At 40.5% G+C, this 23,424-nt stretch overlaps 1 protein-coding gene across 1 annotated transcript in view; it reads right to left on the reverse strand.

The window, feature by feature from the left end:
• Window positions 1–22,232, reverse strand: part of gnai2b (guanine nucleotide binding protein (G protein), alpha inhibiting activity polypeptide 2b) — a 56,028-nt gene extending 33,796 nt beyond the window's left edge. The window contains exons 1-2 of the mRNA XM_083972007.1: window positions 21,709–22,232; window positions 21,410–21,555 (exon numbers count right to left, since the gene is read on the reverse strand). Coding sequence (XP_083828133.1) covers window positions 21,410–21,527 — 118 coding nt within the window. The 5' untranslated portion in view covers window positions 21,528–21,555; window positions 21,709–22,232. The remainder of the gene's footprint in view (window positions 1–21,409; window positions 21,556–21,708) is intronic.
• Window positions 22,233–23,424: the final 1,192 nt, after the last annotated feature.

Genomic DNA, 23,424 nt, shown 5'->3' on the forward strand with positions numbered 1-23,424 from the left:
AACGTCTCGCGAGCAAAAGGACAGGCGTACTAGTGCACACTGGGTAATGTAGTATAGCCATAGGAGTGTAACCATCACGAATCACTGAGCGAGAAAAAGAACAGGACAGGGTACTATGAGCTCATGAGAAGTCCTGGTATGCCGTAAAAAGTCCCGGCACGCCAAGGGTTAAGATCTAGAAGTGCCGGTGCGTACCGGCCCACTTGAAGCACTGGGTTTGAAAACTTGCAGAGCTGCTGGGTGGACGGCAGAGAGCCTCCATTCTCCTTGTTACAAGTCATTTAACCATCACAATCACTCTGAAGCTGTTTAATTAGGGTAAAAATCTTGCATAGTTCCTCTTTAAAGTTTATTGGACGGATATTTTATTTACATCCTTACAGTTGATCGTGTAACATAATATCCAAAACTGTTTAATTCTGCTCTGAAGGATCTGCAGTAAGTGTGAGACTGCACACAGGCTTCTGCATTGTCACTGGAGTGTGTCATTGTCAGTTAATTGGTTGCTGTAAAACTGCACATATTTTTCATCTATACTTCACGTGTTATTTCTTTGCTGACAGTTCTCTGGCTCCTTCAGCCTGTCTTTAGAAGTCACCTAATGCCGCTGACCTGGGGACAGCAGCAGCATTTGAATTATTTCATGCCACCACTGTGCCGGGAGGGGGGGGGATAAAGAACAAAGACCCAGATTAGCTTACTGTATCTCTACATGCAGGCTCTGGTGGGTGCACGCCTACAAACCAGCATCAGTAGCAGCACAGGTGTTTCTGCCAGTCAGGCAGGCAGTCAGGCAGGCAGCCAGCCCCCTCCTCCACCACCACTACCACCACTACCACCACCCCAACCCATTTCACATGCAGAGGGGAGAGCAACTGAGGAATTTTGCATGGCTAGATACATTACAGTATGTTATCGCCTGGAGTGGAAAAGTAGGTCATCAGCCTGGTAGCGAGCAGTGGAGCTTCACTGCTCTGCAGAGTCGGATGCTCACTGCACTCAGACTGTACAGCCAGTGTTAACAGTGTTTAATCCCTTTTTATGTGTGAACACAAGCAGCATCGACACATTCATGATGTGACCTGGATGTTTATTGTAAAGACCACAATTCTGCATTTGAACATGATAAAATGACAGTTTATATAAAATGACAGAGTAGAGCATTGTGTGTCAGACAGTGAAGACACAAAGAAAGTGACAGCAGCTCCTCAGACTGGAAGGAAACACCTTTTCATGTCTCCACTCCTGTGACAGCCGGAGCCAGAGGCGGATTGTTTTCATGTCTCCTGTCCGTCTGCCCGTCTCGTCCTCATGGACGGAATGTCTCAGTGACGTCTTGACAGAACTTCTTCATTTGGCACAAACATTCAATTGGACTCACGGATGAGCTGATTGGATTTTGGTCAGAGTGAACTCACAAATCATTTTGGGTTTGTGATGTGATATCTATCTATGCTTCTAGGGAATTTCTTCAAATTTAGAACAAATCTTCATCTTGACACATGGACAAACTGATTTAATTTTGCTAGTCAAAGGTCAATGGTCAAGGTCAGAGTGACCTCACAAAACATGATTTTGGCCTCAAGACAATCCCTTCAAATTTGGCACAAACATTCCCTTGGACTCAAGGATGCAGTAATCAGATTTTGCTGGACAAGGGGCGAAAGTCCCGGTGACATCACAAAACACAATTTTGGCCTCGAGAACACAGTGTCTCGAGAACACAAGATGTGTTTTGGCAGAGGAACACGGCTGTGAGGCGGTATTTTCTGGTTTCTATGTGTGGTGCAGTCACGTGATCCACCTCTGCAGCTGCAGCTTGTATCAATGAAAGCAAAGCAGGTGAAAAATAAACAGGCGCAGCTTGTCAAGACTCATGTCAAAAACAGTCTGGGGAAAGAAAGGATCAAGGAGGAACAACTGAAAGACAACTAGAAGCTCATGCTGCTGCACACAAATCAAAGACTGAGACTACACTCAGAGCATAAGTCATAAGAGTGGCTGTTACACAACGTACAGATGCTGAGTGGATGCTACACGATCAATCCCTGCTGCCTGAGGAAGAGCACTGAACTCATGAGAGGAATACAGCAGACACACTTCATTACCATCTGCTAATAACAGAGGCGCTTCCTCTTTTAATCCTTTTAGACCTCAGTGTTGCCTTCAGGACCATTGATCACCACGTTTGAAATGAATGCCAATAAATAGTGGGCAGTTGCCACTGCTGTTCACTGGTTCATACCTATCAATGCAACCTTATTAGCCTCCTCTGACAAATGCTGCTCCTCCTCCTCCTCCTCCTCCTCCTCTTCAGCAAACATCACACGTGCCATGCCACAAGGCGCCATTGTCGGTCTAATCCATTTCTTTCTAAATGCTCCCCCATGGCGGTGTAACACACAGTTGAAATGCATCATTTCAGTACTACACCACTGACTCCCGACTGCGTCTCCTCCTAAAAAGCCAATGATCCATCCACTCTTGACATTTTCGGAAAGTGACTTCATGATGTCAAGTGTTAGATCTCAAAATGTATGACACCCAGAGATAAGGAGTCTGAAGTAATACTTTGCCATTTCCAACAAATAACTCTATCTGCCAACATTAGCACATTTGTGGGTAATTCTTCTCAGTGATGTCATGCTTTAATTAGATTTATCTGTATGGCACTGCCCTGCTTCTTACATTTGGTAATATATCATAAATTGCTCTTTTTTTTCTCAGCTAACTTTGGAATATTTCATGTTACTGTTATCAGTGCTTCACAAGAAAACCTTAAGACTCAATTTTGCATTTGGCTGCACTGGTTAAAGCTGTCACTGGTTAAAAAATAAATAGTATATATTAACAATGTTATAGTCCTAGTGTTTGAGTTTTAACCAAAGGTCAACATCCCCCCCAAAAAATTCCCTTTACGACAACTGCAGGGGTTCTTTTTTTTTTTTTTTTTATAACTCACTCACTCATTAACATTTGACATTTTTGTCTTGCAAGTAATGAATCATTTAATTTGCAGTGGCAACAAGTGCATGCCAATGGTCAATTTTGAAATTCATTAAACTCCCTTAACAAACCTCAACGACAGACAATTCCATTATTATAGTGAGCTACATTGATAATGTCATATTCAGACAGTTGGACAGGTTTCTACTTGACTTGCTTTCTGGTCTCGTCATGTTATTAATCCTTGGCTCAAACACATTGGCGAGGAGAAAATGTAAGACTCATATTCCCTCAGAAACTATTAAAATTACATGTCATTTTTTGCCTACATACCTTTTTTTTCATTGAATTAAAGGAAAAGAATGGGAAATTCATGGATAAGGAGCTAATTTAGCAAATGGATATACCAAATTCTCATTGTACAGACTGATTTATTATTATAACATATTTGACACCCACACATTCTAAGTGAACTATGTTTTTATGGACTTTTACTACTACTACACTTCATTACATTTGTTTTAATAGTGCAGACAGAGAGACTTGTAACCATTAGAGGATACAGTGCTGAAAATGTAGCAGTAATTCAGGGTCGCTGCACTTTAAGACCTCGATAAAGAGAATTTAAAGCCCTATTTCAACAACTGTGGGTCTATATCATTTCAAATAGGTCTATATAAGCATCATCTAAGAATAAATTTAAGACCTGGTATAACTAAAATTGGAATTTGACCTTGAAATTTTAAGATGTCTCAAGACCTATTAGCTGTTGATGGCATGGACTATTCAACAGAATTATATGTTGAAAGATGATCACCTATTTTCCCTTCCTAGGTCTATAAATATATATGTTAATATATGTTAAGTGCACAAAGAATCTGTCAGGAGAGCTGATTGCACATTGGTAGATGCCAATCAGCTGGGTCTTATATAACAAGATCGATATGTCCTCAGCCCTGCTGGAGACCATATTAATTACAACAATCAAGTGAATGTGTATTGATTAGCAATGACAACTTGAAATGTAGAAGCTCTTTAACCTAACACCCCTTCCTTGTTCAGGAGTTAAAAGATGATTGCAGAGAGCGATGTTGCGTAGCGATGTCTGTAGCAAAACGATTGGAGCAAATCCTTCATGCACCTGCTGTCCAGTGGTTTTCAGGCAAAACAATATTTTTTTCTATTTTCAAAGATCATTTATCAGCAGTTGTTGAGTTTTTCCAGTGTTGTAGATGTGCTAAATGATGCAATTATAAATCGATGAAAGTCGTATTTTGATCAACATTATGTTTCAAATTAATTATTTCACTCGTAAACCGTGTAATAAGCTGGATAATGTATAGTTGGTCGGTTGTTATGGAGAAATAAACCCCTTCAGGTTGTATGACAACCTTCGAACTATACATTATCCCTTACTTAGCTAGATGTTATACCACTATTTAGATACTTGGACCACAGATGGACTGGCTAAGCTAAAAGTCAGTTCCATATACTTCCAGTCCAGGAAGTGTTCAGTGAAAGACTATTATCTAGTATTGTGGGTGTATATGGCAATATTACTATTCAATCACAGGATAATATTCAAATTTTAACATACGTAATACTGAGTACACAGCAGATGTGCCAGCAATTTGCTATCAAGCCAACATGGACACACATCAAACAGAGCTAAAACAAAGATTCCATTTGTTTAATGACAGAAAGTATCATCAAAACAAGTCTGGACTGAGCCAACACATTACACTAACAGCCAGTTTCCCTCTGCTCATATTCAAAGTAAAATGTTCTCTTTCTTTCTCATCTCTTGTTCTGCATCACAAGTAAATTCTCTCTGAAAAATATCCCATCTCCTATGATGGCCCATACGTGTGACTATGACATACAGTTTCATATATTTCAACCCATCACAGCTGGTGTTTCCCTGCCAATCACTCTACTACTCTCCCACTCCTCATGATGATGCTTACTGGCTGGTAAGCTTTTACTTTATGGTCCCACATACACGTCAGCAAACAGATGAGACACTGTCTGGCTGATTTGGCTGCAGCGTTCGAGGCACTCTACAAAACTACACTGTCAGGGTTAGTGTGGAGTGTTTACTCAAATTAATGGCGCAGACCATTGGGTACAGCTGACAACATCTTATGGGATAATTTTACAAATTTGGTTAAACAGGTAAATTATCTTTCAAAGAACCAGGAAGTCAAATCTAAAGGTGAAGTACAGAAAAGGAGGAGAGTACATCAAACTTTTAAAGTATGTGCAGGACAATTTATTGAACTCACCTTTGCTGTGTATTTGTATGGGATGACACCGTATCTGTTAAACCTAAAACAATTTAACTTCCACATGGCCATGGGGTGCATGCTGTCTCATTTCATCTGACCTGATGGGTGTCATATTCTGGGAGAGAAGTGAGACACTGTGCTGCTTCCAAATGGAAAGAAAACATGTCTAAATGTTAGCATTTGGGATGGACCTGGCAGAGGAGCCAATGAAACCAGGGGTGGCCTGCATGCACTGGATTTGTTGCCATGGTTACAGCACCACAGCCACACCAAAAAAAACATCAACTCATTCACACATTTGTGAGGGTCAACTGTAGAAAACCACAACACTCTCAAACCAAAAACTCATTAAGTAAGTTATTAAGTTTTTTGTGCCATATTTTAAAGTCAATTTGTTGTGTTTTGGTTGAACAGTGATATAAAGGGCACCAGCAGTATTTATCCACTGCTTGTTTTGTCAAATTATAGTAATAATAGTCATTTATCATTATGTTAGGCTATAGCTATAAGACCGACAATTGAACTTTCTTATGTGGCAATGAAATTACTTATTTATTCATTCTGACTGTCATAATAACTGATACCTTACCACTAATGGTCTAGCACGCTTTCGCTTTTTGCAAATCCACTTTCAAAGCTAATCAGGTCTAAGTAAAATGTGTCCAATGAAATCAAGGAACAATGGAATATACCAAACCCTGCAGGTCACAGGAAGCACAAGTTACTATCAACAAGGCTGTTTTGACTACCGGTATCTCCATTTCTATTTGATACGGCGTTTTGCCATTAATGGTTCCTCAATGACAAAAGCCACAGTATTGTATCAGTATTCTTGTGCAGCATCTTTGGCGTTGGCAAAATTGAAGTTATGATGGCCGGAAATAAACACATGATGAGCAGTAGGCTATACCAGTAAATGTTTGATGATGAAACAATTTTCAGTTTTTCATTATTTAGTGCTTATAATACTTATCAATTAAGGATTAACCGACTAATGGATTCTTCTCTGAAGGGAGTCAACTGTTTTTGGGAAATAAGCGTATTCACTTTGGTAAGATCGATACCACTTCAATATCGTTTCTACCAGCTGCCAGCTAGCTATGGAGGCATGGGGAAAATGAAAATGGAGCTAATATGAGTCTGTAAGGTAAGAAAAGCTCATTAAAGCACAAGTTATTTCTTGTTTGTGTAATACAAAGTTTAGCTTGCTAAGTTTTTTTTTTTTTCTTTCTTTAAAAAAAAAATCAATCAATTTCCAGTCATTGCGCCAAGATAACTAATAACTAGCTGCTGGTGGTAGCTTCTTATTCAAGAGTGGTATTGATCGGTTCATCTAATTCTTTGCAACAAAAGGGACGATTCCTTTAGAGACGATGTAAAACAGAAATTGACGCCATCATTCCATCACGCGCATCGATTTCCCACTGAGCAAATTTATTTAGCATGTTTTACAAGATCCACTGCTCAGCATATCATGTCGTCACCATATTGTGAAACTGAATTTTCATGTTTCTCATGCCATGAAAAATGGAGAGACACACACCTTAACATGAACGCTTAAGGGCACTGACATGCTAATAAACATTCAGACAGCGTGCATGCTGTACTGGCAGCTTTGACTTAAACACCTAGCTTGTTCATTAATCTGAGGAATAGGGCCCCCTTAAATCTCATGTGAATTGCAGAGAGAGCTGGAGATCAATAAACTCTTAACTGGATTTGTGGGTTGTTTAGTGAGGAGCAGTGAAGGATGTATATCACTGATTAGTCCCAGGTCTCACTCCACTCTCAGCAAAACAGGAGTCAATGACAAGTCAAAGCTGAGACAAGTTGACATGATAATCTCATCTGTTCATGCGTCTATATTCGGTAACACTTTAACTACACACTATTAAGCATTAGTTAAGCAATAATAAATACTGAATTCTTCATTTATAATGCATGAATACTCATTAGTATGTAGTTTAACATTTTTAACTGTGTTGTGTTGACGACATACTAATGAGTATTCATGCGTTATAAATGATGAATTCAGTATTTAATGCTAAATTAATGCTTAATAGTGTGTGCTTATTATAAAGTGTTACCCTATATTCAAATGTGTGTATATGTGTATATATATATATATATATATATATATATATATATATATATATACATACACACACACACACACACTGTACACTGTATGTATATTAAAATCAAGAAAAAGCTAATCAGACAGACACATGATAATTTTTCTCTGAGCACTGACATTGAGGAGCTGTCAACCTGTTGGTCATCACGATCACGGTGTAATTTGAACATAGCGCAATTTAGCGCATTTAGTGTTTATTACTGTTATAGCGTTACCTGTCCATGCACCCGTGTTTGTGTGTGTGCGCCAGCGCGCAAGGGAGAGTGCTTTGGTGAAAAGCTGTTAAAAAAACATAATTATTTTTTTTTTCTGTGAGAGACTATGGCGGACCCATAGTCTCGTGAATGAATGGGAAACACTGCACACCCATCACCAATCTCAACATTTCCAAAAATGATCATGAATAGTGATTGATCAAAAACTATAAAAGCTAGTTGTAGAGGTCAGTGCCTGGCAGTGCTAGCCCCGTGGCATTAATGATACAACCATGCTGCTGCATAGTATATAACTCATGGGTAACTGTCAAATTAATGGTACCTTCATTCAGAGTGGATCCAACCAAAGTAGGTCCCACATGAACTTTTAAACAAAGTAGAGCAATTAAAAAATGTGCATGGCCACTTTATTTTTATGCTATCCAGAGAGAGGACAAGGAGAGGGAGGCAGGGCAGATCCAGCATAGTTAGAATAGTTGACTGTAAAACTAAATGCAGTTCAAACAGACTGTTGCTCTCCCTCCTGTTCTGAGCTGCAAATGCTGACAATGCTAATGTGAATGGACACTTTTTATATCATAATTAATCTGACAGAAGTGGTAGGAAATAAACTATGTTTAAAATTGTACCCCCTATCATTTTCCAGTATAGGTTATACATTTAAGTGATGTTTCACAGAGGAAAACTCACAGGGCAATGAGATCACTCTGCCTTTGAGAAACTCCATCATGTCATCTCTTTTAATCACGATTAAAGCAGAAGTGAGTGATCCGGTCGTTTTCGCTAATGCTGCGTTCCAGGCAGGCTTTTGAAATCGTAAATTACAGCTTCAAGTCACAACTTACGACTTTGTAGCGTTCCAGGCAACCCACTCGTGTTTTTCCGACCTGTTTTACCGGTGAAAGTCACTATAACGGCCACTCGTAACTTCCGACCGGTGAACTCGTACCAGATCGAACTGGTACCACTTCACGGTCGGAAAAATACGAGTTTCCTTGAACGCACCATAACAGTCCTCGTCGCTACGTCACCACATTCACGGCGTTCCTTGGCTGCACACACAGCCCTGCATGCCGTTCTCTCTCCTCATTGGATAAAAACTGTAGGATACGATAAATGTTTTCTCTTCGGCTCAGAGCAGAGCAGAGTGACTGACAGACCCGTGTTTCAGACCAAACACTCTATGTAAGTGATTGCTGTCGGAAGATATAACTATTTAAGACTTATATTAACACAAATATATCACTCACTTCTGCTTTAATTTGCTTTTGCCATCTGAGCTAACGTTACCTAAGAATTTCTGTCATATTTTAGTGGCTTCTGTTTCCTTTTTTTAATTTTATTTTCATTAATTCCTAAAACCTTCAGATTTCCCATTGTTGGCTGCAGAATTTCCATATCTGGCATGTATGTCAAGATGATTGATACTGTAAGGACGTTAAATAAAAACTATGCAAATTTGACTGAAAAGTGGCCACAAGTGGCACTTACAGGAAGATTCTCCATCTTACTTTAATGTAGAGACATTCTGATACCATTTCCCATACTGACTTTGTAGGTCTTATTGTGTTGCATTTTATATGAATATATTAAGTTTTGCATTACATATTATTATTCTCCTGCACAGTAAACTGAGGAGAAGCAGACAAGAATCATAAAGTCTGTGACATAAAATAATAACACCAATTAGTTACATCAATCTAATGATTTGCCAGTATTAGCAAAAATAAACTACTGTTAAAGACCTGACCAAAGAGATTGGTAGCAAAAACTCCAAAGTCTATGGATATGAATTTAATAAGGTTCCATTTTATTGCTTCACATTTCAGCTTCCTCTCTGTGGGAGTAAAACTTTGTCAAATTAGTTTATGGAAACTCTCCAGGCTTCTCCCTGGCTGCTACTGTAGACTTTAAAGTGACTCAAGTAAGAAATAACAGAGGGAAAATCAAAATCTGCCCAGCTGCAACAGAAACCTGCCTGTTAAAGCAAAATGATGTGTCGATGGTCCATGCACATCATCTAAGGTAGAATACATTAATGACTCATTAGCTTTGACGCATAATGCTGATTTATGACTCTTGGTCATGCAACCGATAGGCTATCAATTAAACACAATAATCACTCACGTAAATATTACTTAAGTTGCTGTTTGAGCTGAGAGCACATGCCCGCAGCTAAATAACATAAGATATTAGAAATAATAGTTAAAGGAGACATATTCTGCCCCCTTTCCACAAATTAAAATAGTTCCCAGGCGTCTTAAAGACATGTCTGTGACAGACTTTTGTCAAAATACCCCAAGCATCAAACATCACAGCTCTTTTTACTGGTCCCAGGTAGGGGTGGTATTATGCAAATTCAAATCCTAGTTACATCACTGGAGGTCAACTGAGGGAACAGCTCGTAAAACCACATGGATTTCAACCTAGGGAGCCTGAAAATTACAGATTTGTCAATTCTCACATTTTGGGGGCCGGAAGGCAAGACAAACATCAAATATGTTAAAGAGCCTTCAAAAAGTGATAATTCCATAATATGTCCCCTTTAAAACAACTTCTGAAATCTCTGAAAAGACTTGAATCTGTGATAGACTCAAAAGAAATGGCTGATGCCCCGTGGTGGCAAGAAATATTGAGGTCACCATCAGGAGGTGCCTCCTGATTTTTATCATCATACGCTTGAAAGGAGAGGAGCTGGAGGTGTAAAGTTCTCTCAGTGGTAAGATTGGACTTTTAATACTTTGGAAAACTCTGTAAAACAGCTGAATATTCAACAGCTGAATGCATGAATGTTCTGCAGGAGAAGTCTTTTTAGAATTTATTTCTAACAGAATAATAATTAAACTTTTCTCATAGGATAATAAAAAAGTCAATTTACCAAAACCCTCATTTAAAGCTGTCATGGCCAGAATATATAATATCTGTTCCTCCTGTTAAGTGAACAAGTCTGTTTCAAAAAGCAGTAAGTGTGGACTGGTTTTACATTCAGGTAGGGTAAAAAACAAAACAAGTGAAAGCATTTTTGTGGCTGCTGCTCCTGCAGAGTGGAACAGGATTAAAAAAACATATATTAAAAGCATCATTCAGTACGGATATAACCATAGCAACCAGGCAAAGAGCACTGGAGGCAAGGTTGGTTCGTTTTTGTCAACTGGAAGAACTGAGATAACTATTTTAACTTCATTCACCAAAAGATTTCACACACTGAGTAAACCCATAATGACACTTTCTCTGGCTCTGCTCTTTTGGATACAAATGCACACATTTTTTAATCTCACAGAAAACAAGATAAAGGTTCACACACGGCAAAAGGAAGGATTCTGCACTGCCTTAATACACATTTAGCTAACTTTTTGTGCCTTTAACCCCCCAAAAAAAACACACAGACACAGTGGCTCTGCAATGCAGGTGCTGTGCCTGTGTTTCTGCAGATGACACCATCTCGCCAACACAGTGCTCCTCCTGGCAATGCAACTCCTGCCTCTACGTAGGCGCAAATCACATCATCTATTGGCTTGTGCCTCATTATAGTGTTGCCATCCTGGAAACTAATGTAGAGGCTCTATCACAGAATCTACTGAGACTTCTGTCTTCACTTTTCAGTTTGCTTCTGTGAACAATAGGTGCTCCAAACAAACAAACAAAAAGAATAGTGTGTGTGTGTGTGTGTGTGTGTGTGTGTGTGTGTGTGTGTGTGTGTGTGTGTGTGTGTGTGTGTGTGTGTGTGTGTGTGTGTGTGTGTGTGTGTGTGTATGTATATATATACAAAAAATAAAAAATAAAACAAATAACAGGACTTACAGTGCAAATCCAAGATTATGATTTAAAAGAGCACATAAGCACATGAAAAGAGAAATGTTTTTAACCTGGATTTAAAAGTGCACCCTGGGCTGTTTTTGACAGCAGTGGTCCCTCCTATGGAGTTTTCATTAGCTTTCCTAACAACTTCAAAAGTTCGGATAAAGCTGCTGAATAACACTGCAGAAACTTAGATTGTGTTATTCAGTCAATGTGGTAATACCAAAGTGATCCCTGCTCTATTTTTTATGAATTTATGGGTGTGGTGTGTGTAGGGGAGGAGCTGATGGCTATGCCAGGAATTAACTCCCAGCTAGATCGATGAGTGACCTTTAATGCAGCAGCAGCAGGAGCCACAGGTGATGTCGGTAATGTGAACTAATTACTGCCCCAAAAATGTTGAAGGAAGGTAGAGCACTGGGAAGACCTTTGCACGCCCGTCCCTGGTTATTTATTGCACTATTTTGAGAGTCTACAGAGGTCTTTGTAGGATATGTGGTAACACTCCTATCATCCCCTAGTTCTGAGCAACTAAAAATATTGTATGATATTAGATTTACATTATTTTCACAATTATTTGTTGATCTAAAAGCTTGATTCAGTTCCATGTTTCATAGAGTTTCCCTCTCTTTTCAAACTGATAATAATTCTGCTAGAGGGTGCTGGACTGTGTCTAAACATCTGTGACTGAATATTCCACCAAAGGTTTTGTCTGATTTCAAGAATAAAAAACATTTTATGTATTATTTATTAGCACCTCCAGCATGAGTGGCCACGGCAACAAAAGGGAGCTAGAAAAGCGGTCCTGTAACTTTATACTGCATATTATACTTCAAAACACATGAGGACATTCTCCCCTTTCAAATAAAACCTCCCTACAATGTATAAACGTCCCTCCAGCTTCAGGAAAGTAGACAAAATCTGTTACCTTTCTATAGACACCAAGATTGATTGATACTCCAGTTGTTGAGCAACTACTGATCTACTTTGGGCATGTCATATCAGGCTGAAATTGTCAAAAACAGCCTAGGGTGCAAGTGGTTCATGTGCAAGATGTTACAATATTGTATTAATTTGGATTTGCACACAATAGATTTGTGTGTCGGGAAATCCATGGGAGAGTTTTCATGTTAATAACAAAGTGAAAACTTCAGCAGATGTCCCCGGGCTAAACGCTTTATCTGGATGGTCTGGTCTGACCCACAGCACACTTTTAGCCAAAAACAGCTACAAATAAATCATTCATTTGGGATGCTCAGTGCAACACTGAAAATCTCACTCACCACTGCAGAGATCCAGAGCTTTGATTTCCACTTGCTGTAGCTGAGGTGTGTTCATGCAGCAACTTCTAATGGCTGCTATGGCAACTTTTATTTTAAGTATCCACTCCTGCTTCTACATTCAGATGATTTCAAATGGCACCGGCTTTTATCAGTCGGTGAACAGGTCTGAGGGCTGAATCCGAAGCTAAACCTCGGATGCCCCGTCCGTGAGCACAATCAGCTCCACTTGTGATTTACCTGCTGCCACCGAAGATGAAGATGGTGCCTGCAGTTCTTTTAATTAACAGTACTTCGGAAGAATATGGGAATTGGAAGTGTGTGACTAATAGGTGATTATATGCAAGTGTAATATACCAGCACAGTCACCTGTTTCCCTCTGGGCCATTGTGTTTGGTAGAAAAGTGTGAGCACAGTAGAAGAGGAGAGAGAGAGGGAGCGAGAGAGAGAGCATTTGTTCTCGCCTCCAGGAGGTTTCACTGTACCAGTGAACAAATGATGAATACAGGAATGTTGGTGGAGAGGTTCATAAATCAAATCCCACTGACATTTCACATGGCCTCTGCCCTTTAAAGTATTCTGACACTTTTTTTCCCCAACTGAGAAACTCCTGGTTCACCATTTTGTTTACAGTCCAGGACCTGCAGCTGGAGTCCACTGAGCACTCATGATCAGTCATTTGAAACATCAAGGAAAATCTCAGATAAATCAGATAATGCAATAAGCTATTATCAAGCAAAGGTGCCAAACATCCTGTGGTTCAAGTTTCCAAACATGAGGATTTGCTGCTGTACTGTGCCACTTAAACTTGTTTTTTTTTTGTTTTTGTTTTTTACATTTTTTGACTTTATGATGAAGTGATTATCAGACAACTTGTACTATCAGCAAATTAATTGAGTAGAGAAGTAACATTAACATCATAAATAAGCTTTACTGTATCTAGTTATGAGATTATTGTGCTTTTAGCCTTAGCTATCTATGTGAATACAGCTTAGGTTTAACAGTCATAGTTATTTGATATTGTTAATTTCTTTATCAGCATTGTCAGAAGGTCATTTCTTAGTCTAAATTATTAAAGGGAATCATAAATATCTCAATTTAATCAGGCAGTGAGGTTAATGCCTCTCTCCCTCGCTCTGTTTATTCTCCCTATTACCACTGTCTCTCCTCCTCCATCACACTAATGCTCTCCACCCTGCATCCAACTGACATTGTTCTTTTTGAAAAACCAATTATGAGGTCAACACTCGGCACCTCCAACGTCAGCTGGCTTCCCAGACAAGATGACTAATGTGACGGGCCGCTGTTGACTCAGGTAACAAACCTCGGTCTTATCTGAGTTCCTTGTGCACTCTTCACCTACTGTATGAAAGAGGCTGAGTCCATGTGAAAAGAAGAGGAGGGAGAGCGATTAGAGAAGCTGCTTAAATTATGAATGGGGCTCATAACTGAAATGTGATTGGAAAATGAAAGATTGGGAAGGATCAGGTTTGTCATCTGCACCCAACATAAGACGAGGGCCGAGAATAGACCCAGGGAGCGGAGCGTTATTTTGCATATTCTCTCTCGCTGTGGCAAACATAGCATTTAATTAAACATGCCTCTGCTGCTAGAACTTCAACTGTAACTTCAGGGAATGCAGAAGCTGCAGGATAACGAACTGCAGGTATCACAGAGTCGAGTCAGTCGAAAGACACATTTCCTCCTACTGCAGCGATGGAAAATGCCGAACTTTATATAAATGGCTTCAAAAATCACACAAAAGGACTGGGGACACTATCTTAATTCACCCGCTTCCATATGCAGTGCTTTGAGGATAATAAACTGTGGGATGATGAATGGGCAGACAGATTTACAGTATATTATCAGTAGAAATAGTTTCTCATTACATTGGACAACGAAAAGGTAAAGGTTATACAGCAGGTATTCTGTGTGCTAAATTACATACTTTGCATTCCATCTCATTATGCTATTCCATATTACACAACAGTTTTTCTTAGTTCACAGGCAACTGCATATTGGTATATTTAATCTGCAGCTAATTTTGTTAGAGATATAAGGGCCACTGTGTATTCTGACTTTTTTCTCAGAATACTTTGAATTTGATTTTTTTTTTTTTTTTTGGGGGGGGGGGGGGGGGGTCATATTGTTATGAGGGGTGAACTGTTATCAACATCCAGGGTCTGTAGGTTGACCTACTAACCTCTGACCTGGATGATATCATCTCTCAACTGCACGCCTCATTCTGATAATAATCATTCTGCTTCGGCATTCGGGTCCATTTTTAGCTCAACTAGCTGGAGCTTTAATGAGTCCATGCTGTGGAGAGGAAGCCTGTGGAAGCTGAACTTCGCCCAGCTGCTCATTTTGTTCTGAGTCAGAAACACGCAGAAACGAACCGTAGCATTAGCGGTAGCAACACGCCGGGCGGCGTGGCGCTCAGAGATGACATCATCCAGGTCAGAGGTTAGTAGGTCAACCTACAGACCCTGGATGTTGATAACAGCTAACCCCGGACTCAGAGGGGACTAGCACTAGCGTATCATTACAAAATATTGGTGAAATGAACGAGTTTCGCGGCGGATAATGTGTTATAGAGGCTGCATTCCGCTGCCCTATAGACTCGCATTATATCTACGCGGCTCTCGGCTGGATCTAATTTCGCTGGAACAACTTGTAATGAACCAAAGTTATCTGGGTGAGTAAATGATCATATTTTATGCTAGAAATAAGGTCCAGATTGTAAAAAAAAAAAAAAAAGTCAATTTCCCTTTAAAGTCAGAATTCTTGCAGACTCTTACAGGATCTCCATCCACCATCCTGCCTCAGGAAACATTCAGGTCTCACCTCAACCAAAGCAGACTTGTGTACACACTGTCTTGTATAGACAAGGATTATCTCACCCATGTCCAGAATCAGACACACACACACACACACGGCCTGAAAGATGTGCCGCCCCCTGCTCATTAGTCCACTGTGACCCTGAGCCAAGCCGCCTCATTAGGAGGAATCCTTAAATCGCCCCTGATGGTCTCTGAGCAGGGGCTCAGCCATTTTACTTTCTTCACGGGGAGAAGCTCATTGTTACCTCTCTGCTCTTACTGAACCACCCATAGGTGCAAAGAATCTCCATCAGAAACAGGGCGTCCTGGATGACTGCAGCAGCGAGGAGCCATTTCTTGCTGATTCAGCACGCAGATACAAATGGATTTACCGAGGACTTAGCGGCGTTCACCAGAGACGTGACTAACAGTACATAAGTATATTCTTTCAGTTAGTGGGTAGTTGTGAAGTTGTCATCTCTGGATAGACAGCCTCACCCTGAGCCCCTCTCTCTGTCATGAGAAGTGAGTCATGTCTGTGAAGCACTATTATTATCTTCTGCCCAGGGCAGGAATCAGAGATAAGCTGCAGTGGAGGCTGATTTTAAGAGGAGCACAAAAGAAATAAGTTGGATATATATATATAGATAGATGTACAGTATAACTTGACATTTTTGGGCAAAAGGGAAGCTGAAACCCTCCCTTAGATAGAGCAGTGCCCTTTTAAATGTAAAACTCCCACCTGACTAACTGTAATAACAGATCATATCTACAGTACGGCTCTAAATGTGCTGGAATAATTATTAGAAATATGAATCATCATCTTTGACACCTCATCTTAAGAAGCAGATTTGTCGTCAGATCAGATATTGCCTCTGTGACAATCCTGTATCCGACTGCAGCATTTCCACATGCACTGACAAATTTCATTTCTCTGATGGCTTAAACTTCTGTCTGCATCTCAATCCATGAGTGCACTCTACTTTTGGCTGCAGAGCAGTGTTACCACTGCTTCACAGTCAGGACCTGAAAATAATCCAGCTAGACAAGCTGTCTTCCTCCTCTGAGGCTCCGTACCTCCCGGGGGCCCGCACAACAGTTGCTATAGACTCGGCGGTTATAACGGGATGCGGCTCAGTAGGTTGTTATCGATCGCCACCACAATTACAACTTCTTTAAACGTTCCAATAAGCTGGGTGTAATTTCCACAGGTAATGGCGTGTCTCCACTGCAATTTGTTTTGTCGGTGTCTGTCTGATTGACCCAATGAAACCTCTGTAAACAGAGTCTCCTTCCTGTCCAGCCTCTGCAAGCACACTCTCTCTGCCCTGGGTTTCACTTCTCAAGGTACAAAGCAAAGCTCCTTAAAAAAAAACATTTACAAGTTCCACTTCACAAAATCTAATTATCGGAAGTAAACATCTGGAAATGACTCATCAGTACAGACATGTCCAGCACTGATGGTCCTCACTTCCTGGATGTTGCATCACAGATTTATGCAACATGGTTTTTTTGTGTGGCTCCAGCAGTGATAAAGACGTGCCATCCAGTCACTCGCTTGCACAGAGTGCTCTCCAGTATGGTGCAACATGGTGAAATCAGTGTTTTCTTACAACATTGAGAGCAGCAAGAGAAGCATTTCCTACAGACCTGTCAAGTTTTCTTTGTGTCTTGTGCTGAAATATGACTTTATATATCAGCACAGCCGCTTAAAGGACATAGGAAAATGCTCATCAGCTTCATTCCCTCCACGTTATTGGTTTCTTACTAAAATGTACCATCAACTGCAAAATCAGCTAAGGAGTAATCTGGTTTACTATGCACTGTGCTGCTGGCAAAGGCACAACTTCTACATTCTGCAAGACAAAGAGAGAGAAGAGGCTTGAGAACTTGTAGTGAAGAAAATAAAAACATTTTCAAAATGCTGCAAAGCTATTACATTTTTTTTTTCTAATGCAGCCCTTTCATGCTTCACTGGCTACCATCAAGTGACTCATCTTCTCTTTGCCAAAACAACTCTGTATCTTCTCATTATGTTATCTGCATCATCATGTCCTCTTGTGTCAGAAGAACCGTTGCTGTCAGGCAGTGATTTCCCGGGGTGAGGCGACTCTGCAGCACCTGGCCAACAAACAGTCACGTATGGAGCCACCCATGGTCAGAATGATGTCATACGATTCCTCTGGTCATTTTGTAAAAGGACTGAGGCCAACTATGAAAGCATAACACCATGCGAGCTCTCGGTTCTCTGAAATCTATCAGTGTGACTCCTGACTCATTGGTCGCCATGGTTTTTGTTTGTTAGAACATTAGGACCAGATGCTCGGCTGTCACCAGAGGGGATTCAGTCGCAGTGCTGCTAACACAGATTCAATCAGATATGATTGTACTGATAATCAATAACTGAAGTGAAGCATGGAAACAAAACATAAACAACTATATTGTTTATATCAGGATGCTCTAGTTGATCACAATTCACTGACTTTCATTTAAACTGAATAGATCATCATTAATGCTTCTAGTAACCGATCAACTTAAAATTGATTATCTGTGGGTTAACGCTAAAAGAAACACTAGGTGCTGCCCACCTCCCACCTTGTCCACTGCACTGACATGTAACAGTCCACCACAACATAACAACACAATCAGCATCAGCTATTCTCACTCACTGACCATTGATATTGATGATCAGAGCATCCTTGATTATTTGTTATTTTGTTGGATCTGTGGGCAACAAATTGAATCAAAGGCAACTTGACTTGTATTTGTCGAGGAAGACGTTTCGCCGCAGTTTGCAACGCATCGGTCTCGTTGGATATATAACAATATATCCTGATCATCCCGGTCCTTGTTTTGAAATGTAATAAAGACATTTTGAATATTGGTGCACAGTTATGTTAAAATTGCCATGGTATTCATATAATATCAAAGCTGATGTTGTTATGGATTATATGAGACCAAACTCATCTGAATAAACTTTCATAACTAGTAAATTAAACCTCACGCACCACAGTGGTAACTTGATAGAGTCAGGGTTAACCCCTAACCCTAACCCTAACAACAAGCAACGATTTTGATGATTAATAATAATTCATCATTTTTAATTACATGTCATGTGCAAATTTTCTAATTTTCTTTGGTGGTAGTTTTCTTCTATGGTGGTAAGCTGAAACCAATCATCTTGGGCCCTTGGAGATTGGGGTATTGGGACATTTTTTACAATCAAAATAATCAATAGATTGATCTTGATAAAAAACAGAGATGCATGATAACCCTTTTTTTTCCTTTTTATAACCGATAGCTTCCTGCTTCTCATAACCAATGTTGCTACAGATAACCAATCTCATTTTTAATAGTTTATATATTCACACCTGATGTGAAGAAAGACTAAGACGAATTTTACATTATAGCTCTGCCTCTGTCATGACTTAACAAAATAATATAACCAACATCACAATTGTAATCACAACAAAACAAAAAACAGTTATGTCCCTTCAAAAATCAATATTATTGCTCCAAATCAACTCAGTTCATCATGTATCCCTAATAAAAATAAAAATAAAATGTCGCATGACAATTACAATGTAAAGAAATGAATAGCCTACTATACTAAACTATGTCTATTTCTTAGAGACCTCATTGTTCTGGACAACAACTGTAAAGAGATTTGTGATAACATCTGTTCAATCATATCAAGAAACACATCAGTGTACATGATACACATACACATTAAAAGGCATAGTTCAACATTCCTTCTTTCTTGGTTTCCCTCATCAAACTCATCAAATACACAATCCAACAACTCCAAAACGCTCTCGTGGACAAGTTGTGACCTGCACATTCACCACGCTATGAGATAATAACGGAAAATTACGAGACAGAGTTGTTTTCGAGGCAAATGCAGAGACTGCTTGCAGAAAAACTGCCCCCGCCGTGAACGCGCATCAGCAGCTTTGCATGAATTTACCTCAAAAACGACTCAGTCTCGTAACATTCTGTTATTATCTCATAGTGTGGTGAATGTGCAGGTTCACAACTTGTCCATGAGAGCGTTTTGGAGTTGTTGGACTGTGTATTTGATGAGTTTGATGAGGGAAACCAAGAAATCCCATTTGCCTCCGTAGCGTAGCTCTGAGCAGCTCGCGGCTCTGCTCCGCTGTTATAAAAACAGCTTGCACCGACAATTAAAGGTAACGAACCTACTGCTAAAACTATAGGGATTATGGCAATGGGTCAATTTGTCAAAATGAACAGTGAGCACTAACAGTGAGCCAGAGTGCACTTACTTTACCAGGAGTCTCAAATCTACAGCAGCTCAAGTGAATCCAGCCATCCTTCCCTTTTTTTAATTCACACCTCTGCCTTTCCAACTGTGACCTATTCAGATGTTCTCACAAACACTACACCGTGTCTCCACTTCCTGTTTCTCTTTCTTATATCTCCTTTAATGATGTTTTTTTTTCTCTTGTGCTCTGCCGGCTCACAGTGATGTCAGTCAACTGTCATTGTCTCTCATTGTTCCTCCGCAACAGCAGCTGTACTGTGTTGACCTGACACACAAAGTTTCATAGATACACGCCCTATGTAGAATAAAATAAAATAAAAAGCATGGGGTTGTGTGTGATAAAGAGCAGAAGAGGAGGACGTGATGATCAGCCATTAAAATGATTCAGAATTTACCAGACAGATGGGTTTTTCTTTTTGCTGCATAAAATAGTCACATAAAAGACAAGTTTGTATTTAATGGGTCATGTAGCATTAGAGCTGAACGTGACATCAGGAGCTTTTATATCGCAAACACTGCTTGATTCCCCCTCCAGCTCTTTTGAAGATTTTCTCTTCTCCCTCCCAATAAAAAAAATAGCTGTTTCGTTGAAGGATGAAATTAAGGACATAACACTCAGAATCCTTTCAAGGCTGATGATTAAGAAGGCCTGACTTCAGGTTATCAAAACTTAACAACCAGCAAGCTCCCCAGCACTTAGCCTGATCCTGTCCTCTATTAATAGCTCCTCTCAGTGAGATGACACCCATCCAACCCCACCCAGCCACCCATCTCCATCACACACTGCACTCCATCCCGCAACACACACACACTGAGCTCAGTGCGCGTTGAAATGATGAGAAGGAGGACGACAAATCAAGAGGAAGACGACGACGGCAAATAAAAACAGCGCAAGTGGATGAGAGGGGAAGTGAGACATTGGTGTAGTGAGTGGGAGGCTGTGTTTGTTGTTAGAGTGTGTGTGCGTGCGTGTGTGTGTGTGTGTGAGAGAGAGAGTGAAAGGCAAAAGAAGAAGGAAGACAGTGTTTTTTCCTGCATCAGAGTCTATTCAATAAAAAAAACCTGCCCCTTTTTTCCACTGTTGTCAGCAGACAAACAGGAATTGTTTTGCTGTAGGAAGACACTGATGTGGATTTATGATTGGTAGTGCCGAAGTGAAACCCTGTTAATGTTTAGTCCTGGTCCACAGCTTTTGATATAGTGGATTAAAGCTTTCTGGGCAGGAAGCCAACACAGACATGTTGACATGATGATATCTGACTCAGCTCTGAGTAGAAGACACTTGGGCTGGGTAATTACTGACAGCATTACAGACACTTTCACTTCTGGATACCGTGCATAAGCAGTGAAATTGCCTTTTTCTGTCCTCCATATGATTCCCACAGGGCCCTGTCATCATCACATGAAGTGTGGTTTCCCAACTGGTAGTTTGTCATATGATTTCAAACTTTAGTGCTTTCCATATTTGCCTCACATTGCTGTGTCCACACTGATCAGACCAGCTCCTAATCATCAATCAGGTGGTTTCTTAGGGGATTTCACTCCATAACACTGGAGACATCTCTCCAGAGACAAACGGCTACTTTTAATAGTCGTGCTTCAAGTGTGCAGAGGAGCGTGTCTCCCGCTGGCACCTACCTAATAAGAGCAGTTTGACTTCTCTGGCCGCCTTCTCTCCGTCTTCTCGGAGGTTTTTGTCGATCATCTTTGACCTCTCAGCTGCAGCCTTATCCTCGGCGCTCACCGTACAACCCATGGCTCCAAACGCGGGGGCGCACCGACCACTTGTGCAAAAAAAATAAAAAATAAAAAATATATATAGTGTATATATATATAATTTTAAAAAAGAAAGAAAAGATCGTCTCAGATGCCAGGAATGAAAACGATAGAGCAGATTCTTGCTTCAAATGAGGGAAAGCACAGTGTGGAGTTCTCACCCAGTCTAAAGTCAATATCCCTGCGCTCCCCGTCCGAAAAAAGATGAAGCTCACAGATGAAGCAGCTGCATCGGAATCATGTGTTGTTTTTTTTTGATTAATTTTTTTAATTTTATTCACCGACTCTCAGGCTGTTACCGGTGGTCCATGTCGAAAGCGTCCACAGCCCCTCAGCCTCTCAGTCCTGCGTGCACGCACCGGGCTCGGATGCCTGTGCTGGCTGCTCCGCTGCTCCGCTGCTCCGCTGCACAACACTGCCGCTGCTCCGCTGCTACTGCTTCTGTCCGTCGGCCTGGTGGAGCGGCGGCTGCTGCAGTGTGTGAGTGTGTTGTTGTTTTTACCACCTCCGACCTGTGTTCAATTAGGAACTCCTCAGTTATCCCTGACACAACTGAAGGCAAACGATAAGTCCTGTCGACGTCACTTGGACAACTTGTCGCGATAGTTCAATTAAAACAGGTGAGCCCTCCGCCGTGGCTCGTGCGCGGCTGGTCACCAATTAAGAGAGAGGAAAGCCAGCCGTGTGTGTGTGTGTGTGTGTGTGTGTGTGTGTGTGTGTGTGGGACTGCAGTGGGCGCTATGCCAGCCTCATTCCTCTGCAGCTCTCAGACCGTAAACACAACAGCATTGGGGTGGACGGAGCTGTCGTCGGTGTCTGGACGAGCTGCACAGGAGCAGCCAATGCTACAGTGGCCTAATGGCTATACATCTCAGCCTTTGCTTTGTGCCATGTTTCTAAAAAATACCATTGGCACTGCTGTTAATTAGGCCGATTTAAGAGTTGGTGGACAGCGCCGCCTAATGGACACAGGTCCACCTGTTCCCTCTGCATTCTATTTGAAGACACGAGGACGTGATGCGTGATAAGTAACAATATCCTTCATTTATATGGCACTATGTCTAAGAAAGTAAAGTTTTACACCAAACAATCATTAAAGTAATCAATTTGAATAATGCAAATACACCCCAAACAGAGGGAAGTAGGCCTACATGATAAATATTGAGGAAAAAACGAATAAAATCACCATGAAAATAGCAAATTTGCCTTTTAAAACTGTTTCTTCCATTGTTAAACTATGAAAACATGATTTCATCCACTTCAGTCACAGCAGCAGCACTCTGTGGTCCTACACTGAGGTCATATGTAGTATTTGTTTCCATTTGTACAACACAGCGTTGCTGATAAGATGCTGATAAAAGCTTCATATATTAAGACTCTAGTGCACACTTGACTATAGGCCACAAAATGATTTCTAATTCAGCTGCAATGTGTCATTTTACTGTTAATGTTGATGCTTCTGTTTACTTGTGGTTAATGGAGTTGTTATGTAGTAACAAGCAATTCCTATCAGAGTGTCAGAAATAAACAAGCCTATGTCTCATTTGGAGTTTTGACAACAAACAAATCTAAATCAATTTGTTAAGCTGTGTTACAGTAAACTATTGCAGTGTTGACACAACAAGGTCAGCAGGCAGGGATCACACTGACCCTGACTGTTTTGGTAAACACAGCTTAGCCATGCCAGAGATGAGAAGGACACTGACCACCTATGTTTGTGTGTGTATCTTTCAGGGGGTTACTATAATGCAATAGTCAAATGTGTGCATGTGTATTAAAATCACAAATCTAAACAGCAACAGACAAAAATAGTCAATTTATTTCATTTAACACTTGTATGTGCTGCCTCAAGGAAATTGAAAACTATGACCTGGATG

The sequence above is a fragment of the Trachurus trachurus genome (assembly GCF_905171665.1).
Source record: "Trachurus trachurus genome assembly, chromosome: 5".
Taxonomy (NCBI): domain Eukaryota; kingdom Metazoa; phylum Chordata; class Actinopteri; order Carangiformes; family Carangidae; genus Trachurus; species Trachurus trachurus.